General features: G+C 62.7%; 1 protein-coding gene across 2 annotated transcripts in view; it reads right to left on the bottom strand.

Moving 5' to 3' along the window:
• Positions 1-4,898: 4,898 nt before the first annotated feature.
• DOK7 (docking protein 7) overlaps positions 4,899-22,461 on the bottom strand; it is a 34,894-nt gene continuing 17,331 nt past the window's right edge. Inside the window, exons 5-10 of one of the 2 annotated variants that reach the window (XM_079920446.1) lie at positions 15,998-16,117; positions 14,093-14,209; positions 12,573-13,270; positions 8,746-8,788; positions 5,492-5,626; positions 4,899-5,341 (exon numbers count right to left, since the gene is read on the bottom strand). In XM_079920446.1, coding sequence (XP_079776572.1) covers positions 5,205-5,341; positions 5,492-5,626; positions 8,746-8,788; positions 12,573-13,270; positions 14,093-14,209; positions 15,998-16,117 — 1,250 coding nt within the window. In that variant the 3' untranslated portion in view covers positions 4,899-5,204. Of the gene's footprint in view, positions 5,342-5,491; positions 5,627-8,745; positions 8,789-12,416; positions 13,271-14,092; positions 14,210-15,997; positions 16,224-22,461 lie in introns of those variants that run through there. The other variant, XM_079920447.1, reaches the window with a different exon arrangement.

Genomic DNA, 22,461 nt, shown 5'->3' with positions numbered 1-22,461 from the left:
TAGGGCTAACCCCCTGCACATGTTCCCAAAGCTGTATGTTGGAACCTAATCCCCGAGGTGATGGTACCAGGAGGTGGGACCATTGGGAGGTGATTAGGTCATGAGATTGGGGTCCTCGTGAACAGGATCAGTGCCCTTATGAGAGAGACCCCAGAGCTCCCTCGCCCCCTCCCACTGTGAGGACACAGAGAACCAAGAAGCTGGCCCTGCCAGACACCAAGCCTCCACGGCATGACCCCGGGCTCTGAACTCCAGAACTGAAAGTAACCGGACGCTGTTTACGCCCAGGCTATGGTTTTCTGTTACAGTGGTCCAGTGGACTAAGAAACCACTCTTAGTAAGGTTGGATTTCCCTGTTCAAACTTCATAAACATGCAGTTATAGTGGGGGGATGTGTCTGTGTCTGTCGGGGTGTGTGTGTGTGTATGTTGTCTGGCTTCCAGTAGATGTGCTGGTGAGATTCAACAATGTCGAGCAGGAATTTGTTCCTTTTCGCTGCTACGTAGTATTCTGTTATGGGGCGTATCACACTTTGATTTTACTCCGTTCTGCTGTTGAACACGAGTTGTTTTCAGTTTTGTATGTAACGTCAGTTAGAAATGACTGTGGTGAACATTCGTGGGGGGGTGGAGCTGCTGCCTCCCAAGCACCTCGCTTTCCTCCCCTGGGTTTCCCTCAGGTGCTTTAACGAGGTCCCTGTTGATGGGCAGTTAGGTGTCCTCAACATAATAAAGCCCACAGCTAACATCAAAAGCTGAAAGCTTTTGCTCTAAAATCAGGAACAAGACAAGGATACCCGCTCTCACCACTTCTATTCAACATAGTATTGGCAGTCCTAGCCACAGCAATTTGACAACAAAAAGAAAAGGCATCCAAATTGGAAAGGAAGAAGTAAAACTCACTTCTTGCAGATGACATGAAATTATACATAGAAAAAACTAAAGACTACATCCAAAAACTGTTAGAACTGATAAACAAATTCAGTGAAGCTGCAGGGTACAAAATTAATATACAGAAATCTGTTGTGTTTCTATATACAGTGAAAGTAAACTACCAGAAAGAGAAATGAAGAAAACGGTCCCATTTATAATTGAAATAATTCAAAGAGAATAATTCAAAGAGAATAAAATACCTAGGAATAAGTTTAACCAAGGAGGTGAAAGTCCTGTACACTGAAAACTGTAAGACATTGATGAAAGAAACTGAGGAAGACACAAATAAATGGAAAGATATTCCATGCTCATGGATTGGAAGAATTAATATTGTTTAAATGCCCATACTACCCAAAGCAATCTATAGATTCAGTGCAGTCCTCTGAAAATTCCAATGACATTTTTCACAGAAACAGAACAAACAATCCTAAACTCTTCAGGGAACCACAAAAGACCCCAAATTGCCAAGTCAATCTTGAGAAAGACACAGCTGAAGGCTTCATGCTCTGTGATTTCAAACTATATTACAAGCCTCTAGTAATCAAAACAATATGGTATTGGCATAAAACAGACACACAGATCAATGGAACAGAATAGACCGGAAATAAACCCACACTTATGTGGTCAGTTAATTTACAACAGAGGAGCCAAGAATATACAATGGGGAAAGGACAGTCTCTTCAATAAATGGTGTTGGGAAAACTGGACCACTATCTTACACCATGTACAAAATTTAGCTCAAAATGGATTAAAAAACGTTAAGACTTGAAACCATAAAACTCCTAAAAGAAAACAGTAAGCTCCCTGGCATTGGTCTCGGCGATGATTTTTTGGATCTGACACCAAAAGCAAAGGCAACCAAAGCAAAAATAAATAAGTGGAACTACATCAAACTAAAAAGCTTCTGCACAGCAAAGGAGACCATCAACAAGATGAAAAGGGAACCTACGGAATGGGAGAAAATATCTGTGAACCACATATCCGATAAGGAGTTAATATCTAAAATATATAAAGAACGCATATAACTCAGTAAAAAGCAAACAATCCAGTTACAAGTGGGCAGAAGACCTGAATAGACATTTTCCCAAAAAAGACACACAAATGGCCCACAGATACATGAAAAGGTGCCCAACATCACTAATCATTAAGTTTTGTTTTTTGTTGGTTTTCCTATTTTTGGTCACGCCCTGAGGCACGCGGGATCTTAGTTCCCTGACCGGGGATTGAACCCGTGCCCCCTGCAGTGGAAGCGCAGAGTCCTAACCACTGGACCACCAGGGAATTCCATCGTCACTAATCATTAGGGAAATGCAAATCAAGATCACAGAGAGACATCACCTCACATATTAGAATGACTATTATCCAAAAGACAACAGATAACGAATGTCGACTAGGATGTGGAGAAAGGGAACCCTTGTGCACTGTTGGTGGGAATGTAAATGGCTGCAGCCTCTGTGGAAAACTGTGGAGATTCCTCAAAAAATTTAAAATAGAACTACCATATGATCCAGCAGTTCCACTTCTGGGTATTTATCTGAAGGAAATGAAAACACTAACTCAGAAAGATATCTGCACCCCTGTGTTCATCCCAGCATTATCTACAACTGCCAAGATACAGAAGCAACTGAAGCGCCCATCCGTGGATGCATGGATAGAAGATGTGGTACAAACATACAATGGAATGTTACTCAGCCATTAAAAAGACGGAGCCCTGCCATCTGTGACAACATGGGTGCCCCTAGAGGGCATTGTGCTAAGTGAAGGAAGACAGGCAGAAAGATGAATATATGATCTCACATGTATGTGGAATCTTTAAAAAAAAAAAAAAAACTGAACTGATACAGAGATCAGATGTGTGGTTGCCAGAGGCGGAAGGCAGGGAGTGGAGGACGCGACGAAGGGGGTCAAAAGGCACGAACTTCCGATTATAAACTAAGTCACAGGATGTAATGTACGACACGGCAGCTCTAGTTAACAATGCTGTAGTGTGTACTGACAGCTGACGGGAAGCTGGTCTTCAGGGTTCTCGTCACATTCCGTGACTCCGTGAGGTGCTGGATGTTAAGGAGACTTACTGTGACGACCATTTCACAATATATACAAATACAGAATCGTTACGCTGTCCACCTAAAACTCATATAATTTGTCAATTAAACCTCAACAAAACAATAATAAGGTGTTGTGTCTGACACTGATATTCCAGAATTAGGACGCTAAACCCAGCACAGCACTGGAGGCCCCCCAGCCTCCAGGGCACCTCTCTGCCGGATCTGTGTCCAGCGCCCTGCACAGTCTGGCCTGAGGAGGGTCCAGCCTGGGGACCTGAGGGCACAGGGCATGACAGGACATGAGGGGAGTGGGAAGGGCAGTGATGAGGGTGTCACTGCAGGGGTGCTGGGCCAAGGATGCCCCTTCCCTCTCAGCAAAGGTGGGGAGCCCTTCCCAGACTTGAGTTGGGGTCCAGGGTCCCTGAGACCTCCTCCCACGACCACACAGTGGCCCGTGGGCCTCAGCCCTGGTGGCTGTGACAGCTTTGCCGAGGTGACCCTGCTGGACTTGGCCACCAAGTGCTGGCTAGCCGCCCCTCGCAGCCCTGGAGGAAGGGCAGGCAGTTGTCTGGTCCCCACTTGGCCCCGTGTGGCCGCCCTAGCTGGCTTAGCCCTAGCGCCCCTGAGCCTCGCTGGCCGGAGGGCAGCCATCGTACGTCAGGACAAACCCCTGCCCTTGGCATTCGTGCCCCGTGGCCCCTGCACAGACTCCCGGCTCCCCGACCGCCCCTCTCGTGGCGCCCTTGGCCAGGCCCGGCTGACCCCGCAGGGAACGGCTCTGCCTCCCGTGACCGTGTTGCTGCAGGTGCACGCTGCCCAGGAGACCCCTCGGCCACCCACAGCGCCGGAGGGGGTGCGGAGACCCTTCCTCGATGCCCCACGCATCCATGGCCCTGTGTTAGCCTCACGGAAGCTCAGCAGGCTCATCTCGTTTGGAAAACGGGAGCCCCCAGACGCCAGCCACTCAAGGTCACTGGTAAGGCCCGGGACCCCCAGTTGCCTGTCCCCGAGCAGGCGCGTGCAGCCTGCCCAGGGCATGGAGGTCGGCCCCCCTCCCACCCGAGGGAACCCTGACACAGCTGAAGCCCCGGACTGGGGTGCACTGGCCACGCTTTGCCCCCACTTGTGCCTTAAAAGTGAAGCCTGCTACCCTGGAGTCCCATCCAGGGCGTGTGGAAACCAGACCTGTTTGTTGAGCACCCCGGGGCCTTCGCAGCCCACGAGGCACTTTGCCGCCACAGGCTCGGCAGGGGAGGGGGACTGAAGTTCTGGCCCCACTGGCCTGAGGGACCCGCCGCCAGGAGGAGGAGGTGTGGGGTGCAGCCGCTTGGGCTCCCCACGGGCAGGCTAACCACGGCTCGCTGGGTCCGGGCTGGGATCGCGGCAGGAGGCAGGGAGGGATGGGTCTGCGTGGGCCCTGGTCAGGATCCCCACCAGGCAGAGCAGGGCCCCATCTCATCTCTGAGGCCCGGGTGGGACAGCCCGGCTTGGCGAGGAGGACAGGAAGCCCACCGCCAACTCCAGGAACTTCCCACCATCCGGACTCCCATTGGCCAGTGGAGGGGGAACCAGCCCACCGGCCCGCTGAGCCCTGGACCCCCCAAGGCCACAGGGAGAGCCCCACCCAGCCACCAGGAGTCCCTCCGTGTGTCCAGAGGCACGTGGCACGAGCCTGCACCCTCAGGAAATAACTGGCCGGTCGACAGTGGAACACGAGTGATTTTAAACCATTTACAGAACTAACTAAATGGGTCCCAAGAAGCGGGCAGTCAGCTGAGCGCACGAGGGCCATGCCATCCAGGCGCAGGGCAGCAGTGACCCAGAGGGGACAGCGGGGGCCCTGCAGAGGGCGCCACGTGGTGGGGCCTGGCCGGGTCCCCCGTGGTTGGGGACACGCGTTTGGCTGGGACACATCGTCGTCACCGGGCCGCCGCCTCCAGGGAAGGCGCGGGCAGGTCGCATCCCAGAACCGGAGACTGCTCGCCAGACGCCGCCTCAGGTCCACCTGGAGCCGCCCGACACCTGTCCAGGCGGCACCTCCCGCCGGCCTGGGGACCAGAGCAGGCGTCAGAGGAGCGCCCCGGAGCCGTCCACCCGCCCCCACCCCCGCCCCGGGCCCGGGCAGCGCGCCCACCCTCGGCTCGGAGCCTGAGCGCCGGGACGCAGCAGAGGTGCCGCGGGGCCGCTCCCTCGAGCCGACGGGTCGCGTCGCAGTCCGGCCGCCTCACCGCGGGGTCCCCTTCCGCCTCTGCTCCAGCGCCGGCAGCCTCTCCTCCCGGGCCTGCGCGTGCCGGGCCCCCGCCCTGTGCGCCGCCTCTGTGGCCAAGATGTCGATCTGCGCGTAGCGGGAAGCACCGGCCCCTGCGAGCAGCCCCAGGTGAGCCGGCGGGGGCGCACCCACCCCGCGCTCCGGCCAGGGCCTGAGCGCCGGCTTCGGGGCTGTGAGGGGGTGCCCGCGAGCCCCTGGCCCAGGGCCGATGCGCCCGGGGCTCAAGGCCCCTGCGGACCCACCTCGGATGCCCGCGCCGCCCTCCTGGAGCTGCAGGCCCGAGTAGTGCAGCTGCCTTGGGGGGGAAGGGCTGGCGGGGACGTTCACATATGTGGGCGCCTCACTGCACGGCCTCTCGGGTCCTGCGGGGAGAGGGGCTGTGAGTCCCCAGGCGGTGGCCGAGGCTGAGCTGACCCCCTAGACTGTTCGGGAAAGAGCTCCCCACTGCCCACCCCTCAAGTGTCCCGCTCTCCTCCTCTCCAGGGCCTGGGGAGCCTCCCCGACTCCCCCGTTTTCCTGGCCATCTTTTCCCACCCCACCCACGTCCCTCCCTGACCGGGGTGCCCCTGCCCCCCACAACGGGCTGACCAGGGATGCCCCCTATGGCCCGCTGGACACACGTCCATCTTCAGCCCCTGGCCGCCCACCCTCAAACATCCCTCCCGGCCACTTCCTCCTTGGCTTCCAGGTGCCCTGCCCCTCCCAGGCAGGATGCCCCCCGCCCTCGGCTGTCCTCCCGGCTCACCCCATCTGCTTCAGGGACCCTCTTTGGACCGGTGAGTCCCCACAGAGCATCGTTCCCTGAGCGCAGGCCCACACTTCCATCCACTGTGACACCGCCTCCAGGGTGGCCCCAGGCACTTCACGTCCCCTCCCCCATCCAAGAAACTGCCCCCTGCCTCCCCCATTTCCTAGAAGTCGATGGTTTCACTCAGCAAACGCCAACGGGGCTCCGGGCAGGTGCGACAGGAGCGCGGGGTGGGGGGAGACCCAGAATGCCTGGCTGCACACCCCATCCACCTTTCCCCCACCTGCCCAAGAGCTCTGCCTGTTGGGCCCCGGGGTGGCTGCAGGAGACCAGGCTCACGACCCTGCCTGGCCACTCACCGGCAGCCGAACCACAGCGGGTGGTGAGCCAGAGCCATCCCAGAGGGCAGGAGCCCAGGTCCTCCCTCCTCCCTGAGGGCCCCATCTCGCGACACAGCCAGGCCTAGGGACTCGCGCAAATCCACCTGGCCAGCTCCCGGCCCCAAGGGATTCAGGGGCCGGGATTCTGGTGGGGGTGGGATCTGGGGGGAGTGGGATTCCGGGAGGGGGGAGTCAGGAGGGGGGTGGGATCAGGTGGGGGGTTGAAGCTCCCACAGGACAGCCTGTCTCTGGCCACCTGCCCACAGGTCCGGGGGAGCTGAGCCCGGGAGGGTCCTGGCTCTGCCGGCACCGGGCACTGGAGCGCCAACCAGCCCAAGGGGCTTCAGTGGGCAGACGCCACCCCACTCGCTGCCACGTACTGGCACCGGGCACCACTGCGGGCACCACCTTCTGGAGGCCCGCACCTGCACTGAAGCCTGCCACCTCATCCCTTACCTCCCCAGCAAGGCCAGAGGGCGTCCTCCTTGCTCAGCAGGGAGACTGAGGCCAGAGAGACCCTGTGTTCCCAAGTCAGCCAACCTGGTGGGAACGGCCAAAGCTGGGGGTGGGGACGGCAGCCAGAGCGGGCTGTACCCGGGGCTGACCTGCGGCGACAGGGAGGGAAGGAGGAAGGCTTCTGTTGGACACAGACCCTCTCCCGTGTAACCCGAGATGACAGGCAGAGGCGCCCAGGGAGGCACCTAGACCGGGGGTCCAGGGGAAATCTGGGCAGGCTGCCTGGAGAAGGGGGCACACGCTGAGGGGTGAAGCTGGGGAGCGGGGAGTGGGAAGGCCTGATTGAAGCTGGGAGAGCCCATCAGGGGCTGAGACGGGGTCTGAGGGGCGTCTAGGAAGGAGGCCCAGCCTCCTGAAAGCTGAAAGGAGGGCTGTGGCTTGACCTGAGGTCACGTGGACAAGCTCCCCGTGGCTCAGCAGCTAGTTTTAGGGCTGGATCCGCATTTTCCACAGTGGAAGCAGGAGAGTGGGTGGAGGGTTTGGGGCAGCCCAGCATCTCCAGGGTCACACCAGGCAGCACAGGAAGGCTGCCATCCCGCCTTGGTCTCTAGCAGCGTCTGCGGGGGCAGGGGCGCCCCTCTGGTGGCTGCCCCCCAGCCCTGGCTCCCCCAGGCTCCCCTTTACCTCCCATCTCCCTCCCTGATCCTTCAGACTGAGCCAGCATCTCGGGAGCTGTCTCAAATACTCTCTGGGCCAAGCAGAGATCGGGTGGGTCTGTCCTGACCTCTCCCTGGCCACACAGCAGACCCGGCCCGACCACACTGGGTGTCTCACCCATCACCGCTCTCTGGCCACGCTGTCCTGGGTCTGATTCATCTCTGCTTCCACCAGACCCAGGGCCCCCTCCTCCCCCAGGCCCCCCACCCCAGAGGAAAGGTTCCTTTCCTCCAGTAGATCCTGACGCCTGTCCCCTGCCTGTCCCCTGGAACACGCACTCTGTCTGGGTAAAAGGGGGAGCGGGGGGGTGGACAGCAGGCAGGAGGCATCCAGGACCATCTGGGAAGGCTGCCCACTGCCCAGCGTCATCAGGGAGTGGTCCTCAGGGCCCCATCCTGACCCAGGGAACCCTAGGCTGGCCGGCATGGGGCTTTCCTGTGGCCACTGTCTGACCCTGCATGCCCGTGGCCTTGCCCTTCCCCTCCTGCGCCCTCCACTCTGGACGGGCCTGGGCCTTGCTTGGCCCACAGGGTCTAGCCCCAAACAGGCACCATGCTCCTCTGAAGAGGAAATAAAAAGATCCCGCCCCAGGCTGGAGGTGGCCTCTACTCCACTGAGAAAATGAGGCGCAGAGCACACCCCCGACCTCCAGCCACGCCACCCGAGGCCAACCTCCCCCGACTTGCAGCCTCTCCCGGATTCCCAGGCCTTCCCCTGGGTCAGAGCCAGCATCTGCCCAGCCGTCACCTCTTAACGGGGCTTCTCCAAGGGGACCGCATGTCTCGCCCTGGCTCCCTGCCTGGGCTTCCTCCCACCAAGGTCACCAACGCCCCTGCCCGCTCCTGGGTCCCCAGAGCATCATCACCTCTGTTCTCTGTCACCTGGAGGACGAGCCTCCCTCTTAAAGGCTGCAGCTCCAGGCCAGAGCTGACCCTGCCCGCTCTGACCACGCACCGTCCCGGGCAGGCTGGCCACCTTGTCCTCAACTCGCTGCCTGGCACCATCGCACCCCAGCCGGGGCTCACCCCGGCTGCACACTGCCGCCCTGCCGCCCACTGTCACCCCCTCCCCGCTGCACCCTCCTCCCGCTGACCCCCCGCTGTCTTGTCTGGCACGGACTTTCTGGCTGGGCCGTGACTGCGGCCACTGTGACCCCACGTCCCTCGTCCCGAGGCGTGCCAAAGCCAAGGCCTACCTGAGTGCATCCCCGGGAGCCCAGCGGGTGAGGCAGCAGCTCCCTAGACCAAGGAGAACACATGTCAGTCTGTCCATCCGGCTCCCGCTCACCCGGCACCCAGCCCAAGAGCCAGGATGCTAACCAGGAGTCCCAAAGGGCCACCCGCCAGGGAGACCAGCCAGGGGCCCGACTCCTCTCCAGGGGTCCCTGCCCACCCTGACACCCACAAACCCATCTGGGGTGAGGCATCGGCAGCTCGGGCCTCCAGAACACATGTGGCCTGGCTGCTCTCGTCAGTGTTGGTGGCCGTGTGTCACGCTGCCAGCTGTGCGGCAGGGTTTGTAGCCGTGAGATGCACGAGGTCTGTCACGTCACCCCTGGCCCCGGGCACTGCCGGCCTGCTCTAAGCAGGGCATCCCGGCTGAGCCACTCCTGGGGGCCCCGTGAGATGGGTCAAGGCCCCCAGACCGCAGGGTGGCCACTTGGAGGTGCCTGATTGGAGGCGCAGAAAGACTCCGAGAAGGAAAGGGGTTCGGGGGCTTCAGAGCTGGGGGCAGTGTCTGCCGGCAGACTGGGAGGGAGGGACGGTGCCCACTGCCGGCACGTTCACTGCTGCCTGAGCCTCCATGCCCCAAACCAGTAGGAGCTGGGCCAGCCAGGGCCAGGGGCACCTGACGGGAAAGGGCCCAGCATCCCCGGCGCTTCTGAGGAGGACAGCCCGGCAGTGGGGTCTCATGGGGGGCTGCGGGCTGGCATCGGGGTGCAGAAGCCTGACCCGCTCTCTGGGAGGTCAAAGGGGCTGCCCAAACTCAGGACACAGCACCTCGACCCTGGTCCCTGCCAGGCTGCTGGGCACCTGGGCTGGCCTAACCCATCACCTTGTGTAAAGGCGCCCGGGCAGGCTTGGGGACTTGGGGAGGGTGTGTCTGACCTCCAACACCTGGGACAAGAGCCGACCGCCCTCAGGAGCCCCATCACTAGCTGCTCAGAGCCCCACCCACAGACGGCACCTGCCGTGCCGGCGGCGAGTCCTGCGGGCACAGCGTCAGACCCAAAGGACGAAACCACGTGCCGCGGGAGATGAGCAAACGCGGCGCCTCCTGTCCCCTCCCGCTAGGCGCCAGGGCCAGGTGGGGGCAGGTGGGTGCACGGGGCCTGGGGAGGCGAGGACGACTCTCTGGTTGCCCCCAGCCCTGCCATTCCTGGCACCTGAGAAGCCCACCCCACCCCAGGGAGGGTGAGTGAAGCTGGTGGCCCCAGGAGTGCAGAAGCAGGTGTTCCCAGCCAGGGGCGCGAGGCCCACCCCGTGAGCTCCGGAAAGATAGGGGATGAGGCCAAAATCTTCCCGCGGGGCTACCCTGGCGGCGCACCTGGCCGCACCCGATGAGAGGCTCCGTGCCTCTGGGCTGCCCTGGGCTGCAGGGGAAACTGAGGCACACCCTCCTGGGGGCTAGGCCCTCCTCCTGAGCCGCCCCATCGCCTCCCCAAAGGGCTGTGGTGGTCAGTGGCCACTCCCATGGAGGGCCCCTCCCTCCTCTGGGCCCAGGCCCTGGCCACGCCCCTCCAGCCCAGAGCCTGTCCCCTCCGGAAACTTGCTCCGACCGCGCCCGAGCCCTCACCTGGCGGCCCTCGGTCCACCCCTCCCACCGCACCCCTCAGATGGCTCTTCCCTGAAGTCCCGGCCATCGACCTCGGTCCAGGAGACCAGAGGTCACAGCCAGGGTTCCCGCACGGGCCAGGGGAAGGCCGAAAGCCCAGCTCCAGCCCTCCCTGGCTTCACGTGGAGGGCAAGTCCCTCGGCCGCCGGGGCCACCACCTGCTCTGGTGGAGGGAGGGCCGTCTGCAGGGCACATGGGAGCGCAGCGGGGCTGGGCCTGGAAGATGAGGGCTCTGACGGGAGCGGGCTGCCCAGGCCTCCAGGGCCGCTCCCCACAGCCCGCAGCACCAGCACCTCCCAGCCTCTTTCTTTTGCGACAAGGCTGGTGGGTCCCTCTGGGGAGGCGACAGTAGCAGTGAGTCGAGCCCCTTTGGCAGGCAGCCACCGAGCACTTCCATACAACGTCTCAGCAGGCCCCTCGGGGCCCAGGCAGGCGGACTGCTGTCCTCTCTACGGAGGAGGCCCAGACGGGGGCAATGAGTTGCTGGGGGCCGCCCAGCCAGCGGGCAGGGCCCCAGCTTGCCCTTCCCTGCACTGCAGTGTCGCAGGAACCGGGCCAGAACCCCGGCCCTCAGCGTCCACAGGGACCTGGGCCCCCCGGCTCTCTAACAGGGCGGTGAACAGGGTGAAGTGGGTGTGACGGTGGGATGTGGCTTCCCGGGATGTGCAGGGGGACCCTGATGGGGTCCCTGGAGCTCTGCTGCCCACATAGGGGAGACTAGGGGTGGGGAGGGTGCTCCAGGCTCTGAGCCAGGACCCTCACTGGCCCAGGAGGTAGGGTGTCCACCCTCACTGGACACCGGGAGCCACCTGCCTGAGCCTAAGGGACCACTGAGGACCACATTGTGCTCTCCAGCGAACGTATGCACACACATCACACAGGCCACACACGTGCGTGGGCACACGCACACACCTGGCACCCAAGCACAGATCACACCACACATGTAACACGCGTGCACACAGGATGCGCACAGCCACACACAAGTGCATGCAAATGCATGCACGCCATGACACACATGCACGTTGCATGTCACGTGTGTGCACGTCTCACGCGCTGTACACATGCATGCGAATGAAAGCACTCACATGCACACATCGCACGCTGGCACACACACCACACACACGTGCACACGTGCACGAGGCCTGCGTGCTGCCTGAGGCTGCTGTCCTCGCTCACGCCTCCGGCGTGTCCAGGCTGAAGGCTGAAGGGACAGGCGAGGCCTCTCCCTGCTCTGTGACCCCCGGGCCACGGGAGGCCGAGCCCCTGGATTTCAGAGACAGTTAAAGGCCCCACTGGGAGGGCCGGGGTGGGAGGTGGACACAGCTGGCCACATGGAAAAGGACAAGACGATAAGAAAAAACAATTTTATTTCCAGTCTGAGAACGTATTACAAACAGTGTCAGGTGTGAAGAGCAACAGACGGCTTCAGCCAGCAGTGAAGGTACAAAGCGGAACGGTTACAGCTGAGCTGTGTGCGGGGCGCAGCCGGCCGGAGCCCAGATCGGACGGACACGGGCCTCGCCTTCCACGCGGGCGTCTGGAATCGTAGCGCGAACGGACAAACCAGGCCACGCAGCCAAAATCCATGCAGGAGAGCAGGCCGAGCCGACCGCGGAGGGCGTGGAGGAAGCGCGACGCCCGCAGGCGGCCCACCGGCAGTGCCTGGGGCCCCTGAATGCGAACGCCAGCCCGAGCCCCGCGTCCTCTGGTCCTGACCACCAGCCCCTGGCTCAGCCAGCAGGGCGGAGGGGGGCGCCCGGCAAGTGACCCCGACCCTGCCCTTCCCCGCCCGCCCCTCCCCCTGGAGCGCGCAGGTTCAGAAAATGGCGGCTGGGAGTGAGGCGTCGGGGTCCCGGGGTCCCGAGAGCCAGACCCCCAGCAGTCCCCGGGGCCTCCTGGGCCTCAGCAAACCCCCCAAAGGACAGACCACCTGTGCGCGCAAGCAGGTGAAGCCCCTCGGACACAACGCAACGCGCAGGGAGGTTAGTCTCAGGCTCCTGTTTGATTTGGGCACCTGGTCCTTGGGCTCTGCCCCGGACCCGGCCCCCCACCTTCCACAACGCACTTCCAGCTGCGGCCCTCCCTGCAGGCTGGACCCCCAGGCCCCCAGGCCGCCCCACGGCACGAGGGCAGCCCCACGAGGGCACCGCCCACCCGCAGCCGCCGCCCTCAGGGAGGCGCATTTACCTTCAGTCCTCCGCAGACGGGACACGCGGAAAAGAGAGCCGGAGGGGGCCCCGCGTGGGGGGCGCCCGCTTCCCAGGGCTCGCCCGGCCCCGACGGGGCCTCTGTCGCCTGTCCCCGCCGTCGCTCGCCCAGCCAGCCGGAGGGACACCCCGCCGCCAGCCGGCCGCCCGAGTCCCCGGCGGCTCCGTCGCTGGCGCTGCCCTGTGTGGCGGGGGGCTGGTCCCGGGCCGCCTGGCGCAGGCTGCGGGGCGTGTCGTAGTGGGGCCGCGGCGCGGAGGGCACCTGGTACTCGGCCGCCCCGGGGGCGCAGGCGCACAGGCCGGGCTCGGGCACCACGCCTCCCGGCAGGCTGAGCAGAGAGCCCAGCTCCTCGGCCCCGCGCCACACGTCCAGGCTGCTGCCTGCGAAGGACGAGAAGCTGCCCGAGTAGGAGGAGTGGCTGCCCGTGGCGATGCCGCTGTCCGAGGAGCTCTGGCGGCCGACCTCCTGCAGCTGCCGTGGCCGCAGCGGCCTGGGGGGTGGCCTCGAGGCACCTGCTGCGGCTTCCCCGGGGGCCTGGGCGGCCGCCAGCCCGAGACCCTCCGGCGACGCGCACGCCGAGGACGGGGACGGCTCTGGCCAGGGCACGAGCCGGCTGCTGGCGCTGACGTCTGAGTGGCTGGCCTCTGACGACGAGCTGGACAGGCTGCGGTCGTCCCCTGAACGGAGAGTCGGGGGCTGAGACTCCTGTGGGGCTTGGGCTGCCCGGGGTGGGCTGGGGAGCCTCGGTGGGAGCTGACGTCTAGCCCCCCCACGCCCCCGCCCTGCTGAGGGCCTGCGCTCTCCGGTCTCCAGTCGCCACCCTGGGACGGCTGACCCACACCCTGCCTGGACCTCCACGCCCAGCGTCACCCAGGACGGCCCCTTCGCCCACACCAGTCCCCTCCCTGCCGTCCCCCTGGGAACCAGACGTGAGCCCTTCCTCCGGGAAGGCGGCGGCCCTTGCGCACCTGAGCCCCCGGCTCTAGGGGCCTGGACGGAGAGGCTGCCGTCCCCACTCTGCACCCGTGGGACTGGCGACAATCACACAGGACAAAGGGCCCGCGGAGCTCCCCCGCCTCTGGCCCAGGAGACCCCGGTGCAGCCCCCCACCCACCACCCCCGGGAGCTGCAGCGTCCCCTCGAGGGCCTGCCGGCCCTTTCTGTCCGTCTCCCCGCGGAGCGCAGCAGCTGAGGGGCCTCGCTCCCGGCAGCCAGCACCCCTGAGCCTTCTGTGTGGGCACAGACGGTGAAGCCACAGCCTCACCAGGCCACACCCCGGTGGCTGGGAAGGAATTCGAACCCAACCCCCCAGCCGGCACCCACGGGGCACCAGCATCCAGGCCCGAGCTTAGTGAGTGTGGCATCACAAGTGAGAGAACGAATGGACCCACAGAGGGAGGGGCATGAATGAACGAACAGGAGCTGGGAGGTTGCCTTAAAGGGAGAGCTGCGGCCCCAGGGCCACTGGCCCCCCCTCACGGCCCAGGCCATGGCCCTACCTGCGCTGCCCGGCCAGCCGGAGTGGGAGAGAAGGCTGAGCCGCTTCTCCAGCCGCAGGGCTTCCAGGGCCTCCTGGGCCACGCGCTCCTCCACGGCAGGGCCCCCGGCGCTCAGGTCTGCAGCAGAGGGGACGGTCAGCGAGGAGGCGTCCCCAGCCCTGTCCCCGCGGCCCACCCACTGCTCAGGACATCACAGTTACCCCAGGACTGACAGGGCTGTGTGGACCTCGGTCCAGTCGCAGCACCACGACAGAGCCCCTGGGAGCCCCAGCTCCTCCCCACGCCAGCACCCCAGCTGCCAGACACCAAGCTCAGGGTACCCAAACCACCCCCGTCCAGGTCCCCGGCCATCATCCTGTGTCCTGGGCCCAAGGACAGCCCCCCCTGACCACCAGCAGATGTCCCGTGCCCCAAAGTGGACAGTCCCTGCAGTGGACCAGGACACTGGCACACCCTCCTGCTGCTGGTGAGGCAGCAGGACGCTGGCACTGGACGAACTCACAGCCCCACCACTTGCCCTCCCCGAACCTCAGCCATGACTGCAAAACGTGGGAGCAGAGACAGTGCACACCACGCGCAATGGGACCAAGGTGGGAACGCACAGGACGCGCTTGGGGCAGGGTGGACCCCGGAACTCTGTCTTCTCCCCCTCCCCCTCCCCACTGTATGTGAGGCAGGTCCTGCCTCTGGTGCCCAAGTGCGTCTGACCGAGCAGCGGTCAGCTTGAGAAGACACCCCCAAATCTCAGAGTGTTAAGGCTGCTGACCCAGTGGAGGCCACATCTCAAAAGTCCCCAAAGATCACAGGCTTTCAACACGACACCGGCCAGGCTCAGCGAGCAGGGACCCACCAGCCCCGTCCACACCCCAGCTGTCCACACCCCCGCTGTCCACACCTGCCCCATCCACGCCCGCCCCCTTCTAATCCCGGCCACCCACACCACTGCCTGCGGCTGCAATGCGGTAAGCCGCCAGCAGAGGGCGCTGCCGCACCACCCAGCAGAGCCCGGGCGGCGAGGCTCCGGTCACAGGAACTGCCTCCTTCCTCCCCAGCCCGCCCCCCACCCCGCCCCCCTGGCCCGCTTGGGGGTTGCGGGGCTGAGGGGCCCACGCTGGGAGAAAGGGGACCTGGCACGTCGCCAGCCTCGCCAGCCCCTGTCTCCCTAGGAGGTCCACCTGCCCCCGACCTGGCTATGGTGCCCATGCAAGGAGGCCACGGATGTGAGCTCACTGACCACCTGCTGCCCGGCCACAGGCCTTGGTCTCCCACCTGGACAAGGGGACAAGCGCTGCTTCACTGGGGCGAGGGGAGTATCGGTGACCCTGGGTACCACCCACCTGGAGGGCCTCGGTCAAAGGAAGCTGCGATGACAAGGTCAGCCTTTGTCCCTGCCATGGGCTTGGGCCTCCCCGGCCTCCCCGAGGGAAGAAATGCCCAGGTAGCGTGGCCCTCTGCGGGCCAGCGCCATCCCTGGTCCAGGACTCTTGAAGAGCAGTGTCCCAGCCACAGCCAGGGAAGTGGGAGACAAGGCCAGGCCAGCTCATGCAGCCCTGGCACCTGCCAACCCGATGCGCTGAGACCCCAGCTCACAAGGCGACTTCCAGCCCGAACCCTGGCTCCCACGGAGCCAGCCTTGACCCCAGAGACCGCAGGCGAGGGCCCAGCCCAGGTCTGGGAGACGGGCCGGCTCAGAAGGTCTTCGGGGCTCCGGGCTCGGGCCTCTTGCTGGCCCACCTGGTGCAGCTGCAGTAATTGTCCCAACCGAAAGCCTCGGCCTCTGAGCGTCCCAGCAGCTCAGACCCCGTGGAGGAGGGGCTGTGCCAGGGCGAATGCCCCCAGGAGCCCGAGATCAAGTAGCCCACCTGACCCTCCCGCCAGGCCGGGCTCCCCAACTCCGGCACCCACCTGGGAGAACAGGCCGCAGCCCAAAGGGGCCCTTGGTCGGGGAGATGCCACGGACAATGCAGTCGAACAGGAAACTGATCTGCTCTCCCTCGGCCGAGGATAGGAAGAAGACCCCAGCCCCTGCAGAGGGGGGACAGACCCCGGTGTCATCCTGGCCAGAGCTCGGGTCGGTGGGGCCCCTGCAGGGCGGGCTCAGGGCCGCTGCGCGGGGACTGCCCACAGAGGCCTGAGCCAACCCGTGAGACACCCCCCCCCCCCGCCCCGAGCACCGCGGCGATGTCCCCACGGCACTGTGGTGACGTGAGCCATGCAGGCGGCTCAGGCCACACGCGGGCTCTCCCAGGCCTGAGGACACCATCCCGGCCTGAGTCCGGTCTGCACGGCCTCAGCAAGGTGGGAGAGGGCGTCCTGCCCGCTGGCCCCAAGCCATCAGCCATCTCTCGTCTCCCAGGCTGGTAAGAGGAGCTGGGGCGACTTCTGGAGGATGGGGGTCACAGAGTGGGCCGAGGAGGGCGTCCCGGCTGCGTGGAGAGCCCAGCAGCCCCTCCCTCTGGCCCACGCTCCTTTGAGGGGTGGGCGGCGGGTGCACTTCCAGGAGGGCGGCTGCGAGTCCTGGTTTCCTCACCCGGGCTGTGGTGAGGGGAAGCTGGCAAGATACAGGCGGTGGCTCCTGCCCTGCAGACGAAGCAGCCTGGCCCACCTCAAAGCCCCTCCCCTCTTCCCGGGCTCGTCTTCTGGGTGGGGGGCACTGGAGCCCCTGGCGCGCAGTTGCAGGGCTGAGATCCAGCCTCGGGGCTCCCACCCACAGAGGTGATTTTAAAAGACACGCTTACATACTGAGATACGGGAAAGTCATCGTGGCTTATACACGAGTTCACTTGAATTTGATGCTAACTAAAATAGCCGACTTGTGGTCTATCAAATGGTACATCTGCCTTAATTATTAGAGAAAAGGGCACGTCGACCCGCAGTAAAGACTGTCCACGTTAAACATAAAGATTAAATAAATGCCCCTCCTCCTTCGATGCTAAGCCCCCCTCCCAGGTGCCAAGGCCACGCTGACTCTCTGTGTACGCGCTGGTCTGTTTTTTTATTTTTATTATTTTTTGAAACCTTGAAGAAACGTCACCCTGACTTCTTTGATGGTCTTTGTTCTGACAAGATATAAAGCTGTGCTGAAAACCCTGCTTTTCCGGAGTCATCTGGGAAGCAGGTTTCCGGGCCCGTCCTCAGTTTGGCTCCAATAAAACTCTTTTCTTATTATTGATGGTTTATTGATTACTTCCGTTGACAGAGGGGAGGCCCGGCTGGGATCCCAGCCCAGGGGGCTCGGCTGGAGGGGGCACGTGGGTCTGCGAGACGCCAGGGCGCAGAGCGGCCGCAGGGCCCTGCGCTGGGCCGGAGCCCCGCCAGCGTCAATGAAGTCCCGCGGCCGAGTGAATGGGGCACCGGGTCACCGGGGCTGGACGCCCGGCGTGGCGTCACCACACAGGAATCCCTCGGTGCCTCGCCCTCCTCCCTCTGCCCAAAGAAAGGCCTGCTCCCTCTGGAAGGAGGGTGCCCGGGGCAGACGGGGAAGCGGCGTACTGAAACTGTCCCGGTCACGCTCACTGGCACCGAATCCCAGGGACCCGGGCCAGTCCCACACGTGGTGAGGCCGCCGTGCCCCTGGGCGGCCACCAGGGCCCAAACCGGTGACACGCCCGCTCGAGAGGTGAGAAAGCAGACGCCCAGAGAGGGGCCACGTCCTGGCACCACGGAGTGTCTGAGCAGACGCAGAGCCAGGCCCACCCTGGGGGCCCCCGGGGGCCCCAGAGGCTCGCTGCCCAGAGGGGCTGGGTTGGGGGATGGTCCCGGGACCTTGGCCGACGGCGGGCGGGCGGGGAGGAGGCCCCGTCCCGGCCACCCCCGCTCCCCGGGGCCAGGCCTCTAATCCGGAGCTTACGGTCAGCTGGCAGAGGCCTCGGCACAGTCAGTCCCCCGACTATAAAAAACCACATGACGGGGAGCGGGGCCGGCGGCATTCCACGGGAGTCTGCGAGCTCCCGAGCCTGAGCCTCACGACCAAGGGACGAGGCCTCCCGGACCAGCGGCGACCTCCCGCTGCCCCGTGGCTCCCCTCCCCACCCCAGGCTCTGGGGACAACAAGCTCCCCAGGTGTGCCCGGCCCGCCTGACACACCTCCCCTGGCGCGGCCGTCCCCCTCCACGACTCCCCGCAGCCACCCGTAACACCCCTTCGCCTGCTGAGACTGCTCGGGTGACATGGCCTTTCCTGACCCCTGACCCCTGACGGTTCACCCGGTGATGCTTTCAGGGGACACCTCCTCTGGGGCAGACCCCCCGACCTTTTACCTCCCGGGTCTGATGCTGTCCCGGCCGCCAGGCCCAGCACCTTGAGGCAGGACCACTTCTGAGTCGTCCGCAGTCCCCTGCGTCTAACCCAGGGCCAGGTGCCCAGGAGACCCCCGCGCTCAGTGTAGATGGAAAGGGGGGCGTGGAGGCAGCCGGGCCCCCTCCCCTCCCCAGGGAAGGGCTCTCTGCATTTCTTGTTTGCTTATCTGTTTTGGGGGAGGGGAGGCAAGCTAGGGCCTGGACCCGTTTTGCCACGTTGTACCGGTGTGGTCACTGTCACAACGCCCCCCCGTGCCTCCTCTCAACCACGTCCGTGAAGGCTCCACCCCGAGGCGGGCTCTCTCCCGGGGTCTGCGCCACAGGAAGTAACCGAGGGACGCTCCTTAGGGTTTGGGGCCGAGGCCTTAGGGGCTGGGGACCCCCACGTTTGCTCTCCGGGAACCAGCCACCCTGTGAGAAACCCGGCTGTCCTGCAGGAGGGCAAGGCCCCAGAGGAGAACTGAGGCGTCCCGGCCAACAGCCAGCACCAGGGCCCCAGGCCGTGCCTGAGGCCACCCACCAAACGCCACTGCCCGAGTGACCCCAGTGCACCATGCAGAGGAGACCACTGACCCACAGAACCGCAAGCCAGGAAACAGCACTAAGTTTGGGGTGTCTGTCCCCCAGCAATAAATAACACGGGAAACTAACAGACGGAGGAGAGGGTCCTGCGGAGCAGGAAACAGCCGCCTGCGGGTCCACGGACACAGACGCTGTGGATCCTCAGGGGTGCAGCAAAACTCGCCCGCGTTATAAATATCTCCAGCCGTGAGAAAGAAAGGCCTTCCTTCAAACGTTCAATGAGCCCAGTTAGATCCCGACCGCGTCCCATCTGAAGTTAGTCTTTCATCTGCAGCCTCCAGACCTCTGTCACTGGACCCCAATAAGAGCTCAGTCCCCAGCTCCTCAGAGAACAAGCATTCCACCCTTTGCTGACAAAGACCCCACGGTGAAGTCCAGTCGAGGACAGAGTCTGAAGGCGTTGGAGGACTTTCCTGCCGAGAAGGTTCTAGAAAGCTCAAGTCCAGACAGCACCGATTATTAGTCAGGAAGTTGGCACAGCTAACTGAGCCCCTTGGGATATTATTTTGCACAGACTTTCCTAATAGAGTAAAACATCTGGTAATTAATGTTTCGTTTGTCTCTGCCCTTATTTGGGGAGAAAGAAGCACAGTGCAATGAAATAAGTTCATTCGAAATGAAGTTTTAAATTTCACCTGATCATTTCATACCCACTAGGAGGACTACTATTTAAACAACAAAGAAAAAGAAAAAGAAAACTAAAATGAGACCGAAAACAAGTGCTGGTGAGGGTGCAAGAAACTGGGCCCTTCGTACACTGTTGGCGGGAATGTAAACCGGGGCAGTCGTGTGGAAAACGGTGTGGCAGATCCTCAAAAAATTCAACAGAGAAACTCCATCTGATCCAGCAATTCTACTTCCGGGCACACACCCAAAACAATCAGAAGTGAGGTCCTGATGAGATATTTGCATACCCACGTTCATAGCAGCATCACACACAATAGCTAAAATGCGGAAGCGATCCAAGTGTCCATCGACAGATGGATGGAGAAACAAAATGTGGTCCATCCATACGGTGGAATCTGATTCAGCCTTAAAAAGGAAGGGAACGGTGGCACCTGCTACAACGTGGACGAACCCCAGGACGCTGCGCTGAGTGAAACAAGCCCGTCACAAAAGGACAAATCCTGCAGATGCCATTTATGTGAGGTCTCTAGAGTCAGCAAACTCAGAGACGGAAAGGAGAATAAAGGGTGCAGGGCTGGGCGGGGAGAGGGGATGGGGAGAGAGTGTTTAATGGGGACAGGGTTCGGGAAGACGAAAAGATTCTGGGGCTGGGGGTGGTGATGGGGGCAGAATCACTGCATGAATGTGCTCACTGCCACTGAACTACATGCTAGAAGTGGTTTAAATAGTGCATTTTGTGTTACGTGCATTTTGCCACAGTAAAACAAAAACGAACAAGACCAAAACAACGAACAGCTCCTCCGGGAAGCAGGCTCTGTCCCATCCTCGAGCGAGCCGTCTCCCCACCCTCTTCAGCCCATCCCATCCCCATCCGGGCAGGAGGCAGCCACGCAGTGCAGGCACCTCACATCCTCACGGCCGCTGCTAGATGCCAGCCGCCTGCCCTGACGACACCGCCTGCACACAGCGGGCATCTCCCCCTTGGAGATGTGGGATGAGGCTCGCATGCCATCACGTCCAGATGGTCCCAAGAGGCCACCCTGCAGGTCCCCAAGGTCAGGAGGACACGGGGCCTGCTTTTCTGCCTAGGAGGAAACAGACTGAAGCAAAACACCCCAAAAAGGAATCCCTGAGTCTGCTGAGAGCTGAAAAGTGTCTGGTCCTGCCCCACTTAACCCCGGGGCCAGGCGGGCGCTGGGCTGGCTGGCAGCACAGCAGGGCACGCGGTGTGGGGTCAGGTCCCCCCAGGGCCAGACCTCGGCTCCAGCACGCCCAGAGGGACAGGCCAGGGCAACTCACGGACAGCTCCGGGCCTCAGTTTCCCTGCCTGTAAAATGGGGATGTGCACACACCACGCAGGGTTGGTGTGAGGACCTAGAACCCCACGAAGTATGGGGCCCTGCAAGGGGGTCTCTTGGGGTGACTATCACCCCAGCCCCATCTCTCCCTGGCCCTGTGCAAGTGAGGCCTCCCTGGACACCCAGAGCGTCACCTCCCTGGACACGCAGAGCACCCAGAACCATCCCCGCATGCAAATGCCATAGTGGACTACAAAAGGGTGACAGATTCCGGGCCCAACTCCCACCCCCGGAGCAGAGACTTCAGGGCAGAGGGCTGAAATCAACCACAAACCTGTCAGAAACGGGACAGGGGCCCTAGACCCCAAGGGGAGACTCAACCTCCAAGTATAAACCTGAACAGGTGTTCCTGACGGGGCCTCTGCACGGGCTGCAACCCAGCCTGGGACGCCTGCCCCACCACTCAGGTTCACCTCCAGAGGGCCTCCCCAACGCTCCCGGCAAAGCACTGGACCGCTCAGCCCAGGCCCACCCTGCTGGGACCCTCGGCTGGCCTCGCCCCCTCCCCGCCCACCCCAGGCTGGCCCTCCCTCCCTCCCCCTCTCACTCACCGCCTTAACATTCCTGAACCCACAGGCCCTGCCCACCCACCCAGCTGCCGCCCACAGCAGGACCCTGCCTCAGCGGCTGCACATCTCACGTCCACTCACGGCCCCTGCCTCCATCCCGTCTGCACCCTGGGGCCACAGTTATCACCCTCAACACAGATCTGTGGGTGGCACTGTCCTGCTCTAGCACCTTTGATGGCTCCCTGCTACCCTGGGAACGCAGTGCAAGCTCTGGTCCAGATTCCTCCTCTTACCTCACCTCTGCCACCCCGCACACACTGTTCCCGTCACCCAGCCGCGCTTAATGTACGGCTGGAGCACCTTCTCTCTTCCCCCCAGCCCTCCCTACCTTCGGCGGCTGGGCCAACTCCTATTCACCCCGCAGAGGCCCCACTCAGGTTCACCTCCAGGAGGGCCTCCCCAACGCTCCCGGGCTGGGGTCTGTGGCCCTCCCCGGCTCCCCTTGTGGCCCCGAGGATTCTAAACGCCTTGTGTCTTCCCACACAGGCTGAGTCTCCCCAGCCATGTGCTCCCAGCTCCAACCCCTCACCCAGTGCAGGCCACAGAGAAGCCCCTGAATGCATTCCCTCCTCCCCAAGATTCCTGGGCTTCAAGACCAGGGCTCCAGCAGTTCCAGGGAGACCAGCATTTGGACCACAAAAGAGGCACTTAAGGGCTTCTCAGAGCTGGACAGGCGTGGCAAGACGGTCTCTCCCTAGTTCAGAGCTTCTCCTTTACGCACATATAAAAATCGTTTTAAAATGCTCACTGCACCCCAAGGGGCTGACAGGATGGCCTGGACCCCAAGGAACTAGGGAGAAGGAGAGGGGAAGCGGCCTGCACAGACTCAGGAGCCAGCCTGGGACCCCCGCCCTCCACCACCTGCTGAATTCCTCAGCAGCCCAGGACCCCGATCCTGTCCGCAGCCGGCTCACACGGATGTGGAAATGCCCTTG

The sequence above is a fragment of the Stenella coeruleoalba genome, assembly GCF_951394435.1.
Source record: "Stenella coeruleoalba genome assembly, chromosome: 4".
Lineage (NCBI taxonomy): Eukaryota > Metazoa > Chordata > Mammalia > Artiodactyla > Delphinidae > Stenella > Stenella coeruleoalba.
This window is presented reverse-complemented; position numbering and strand designations above follow the sequence as displayed.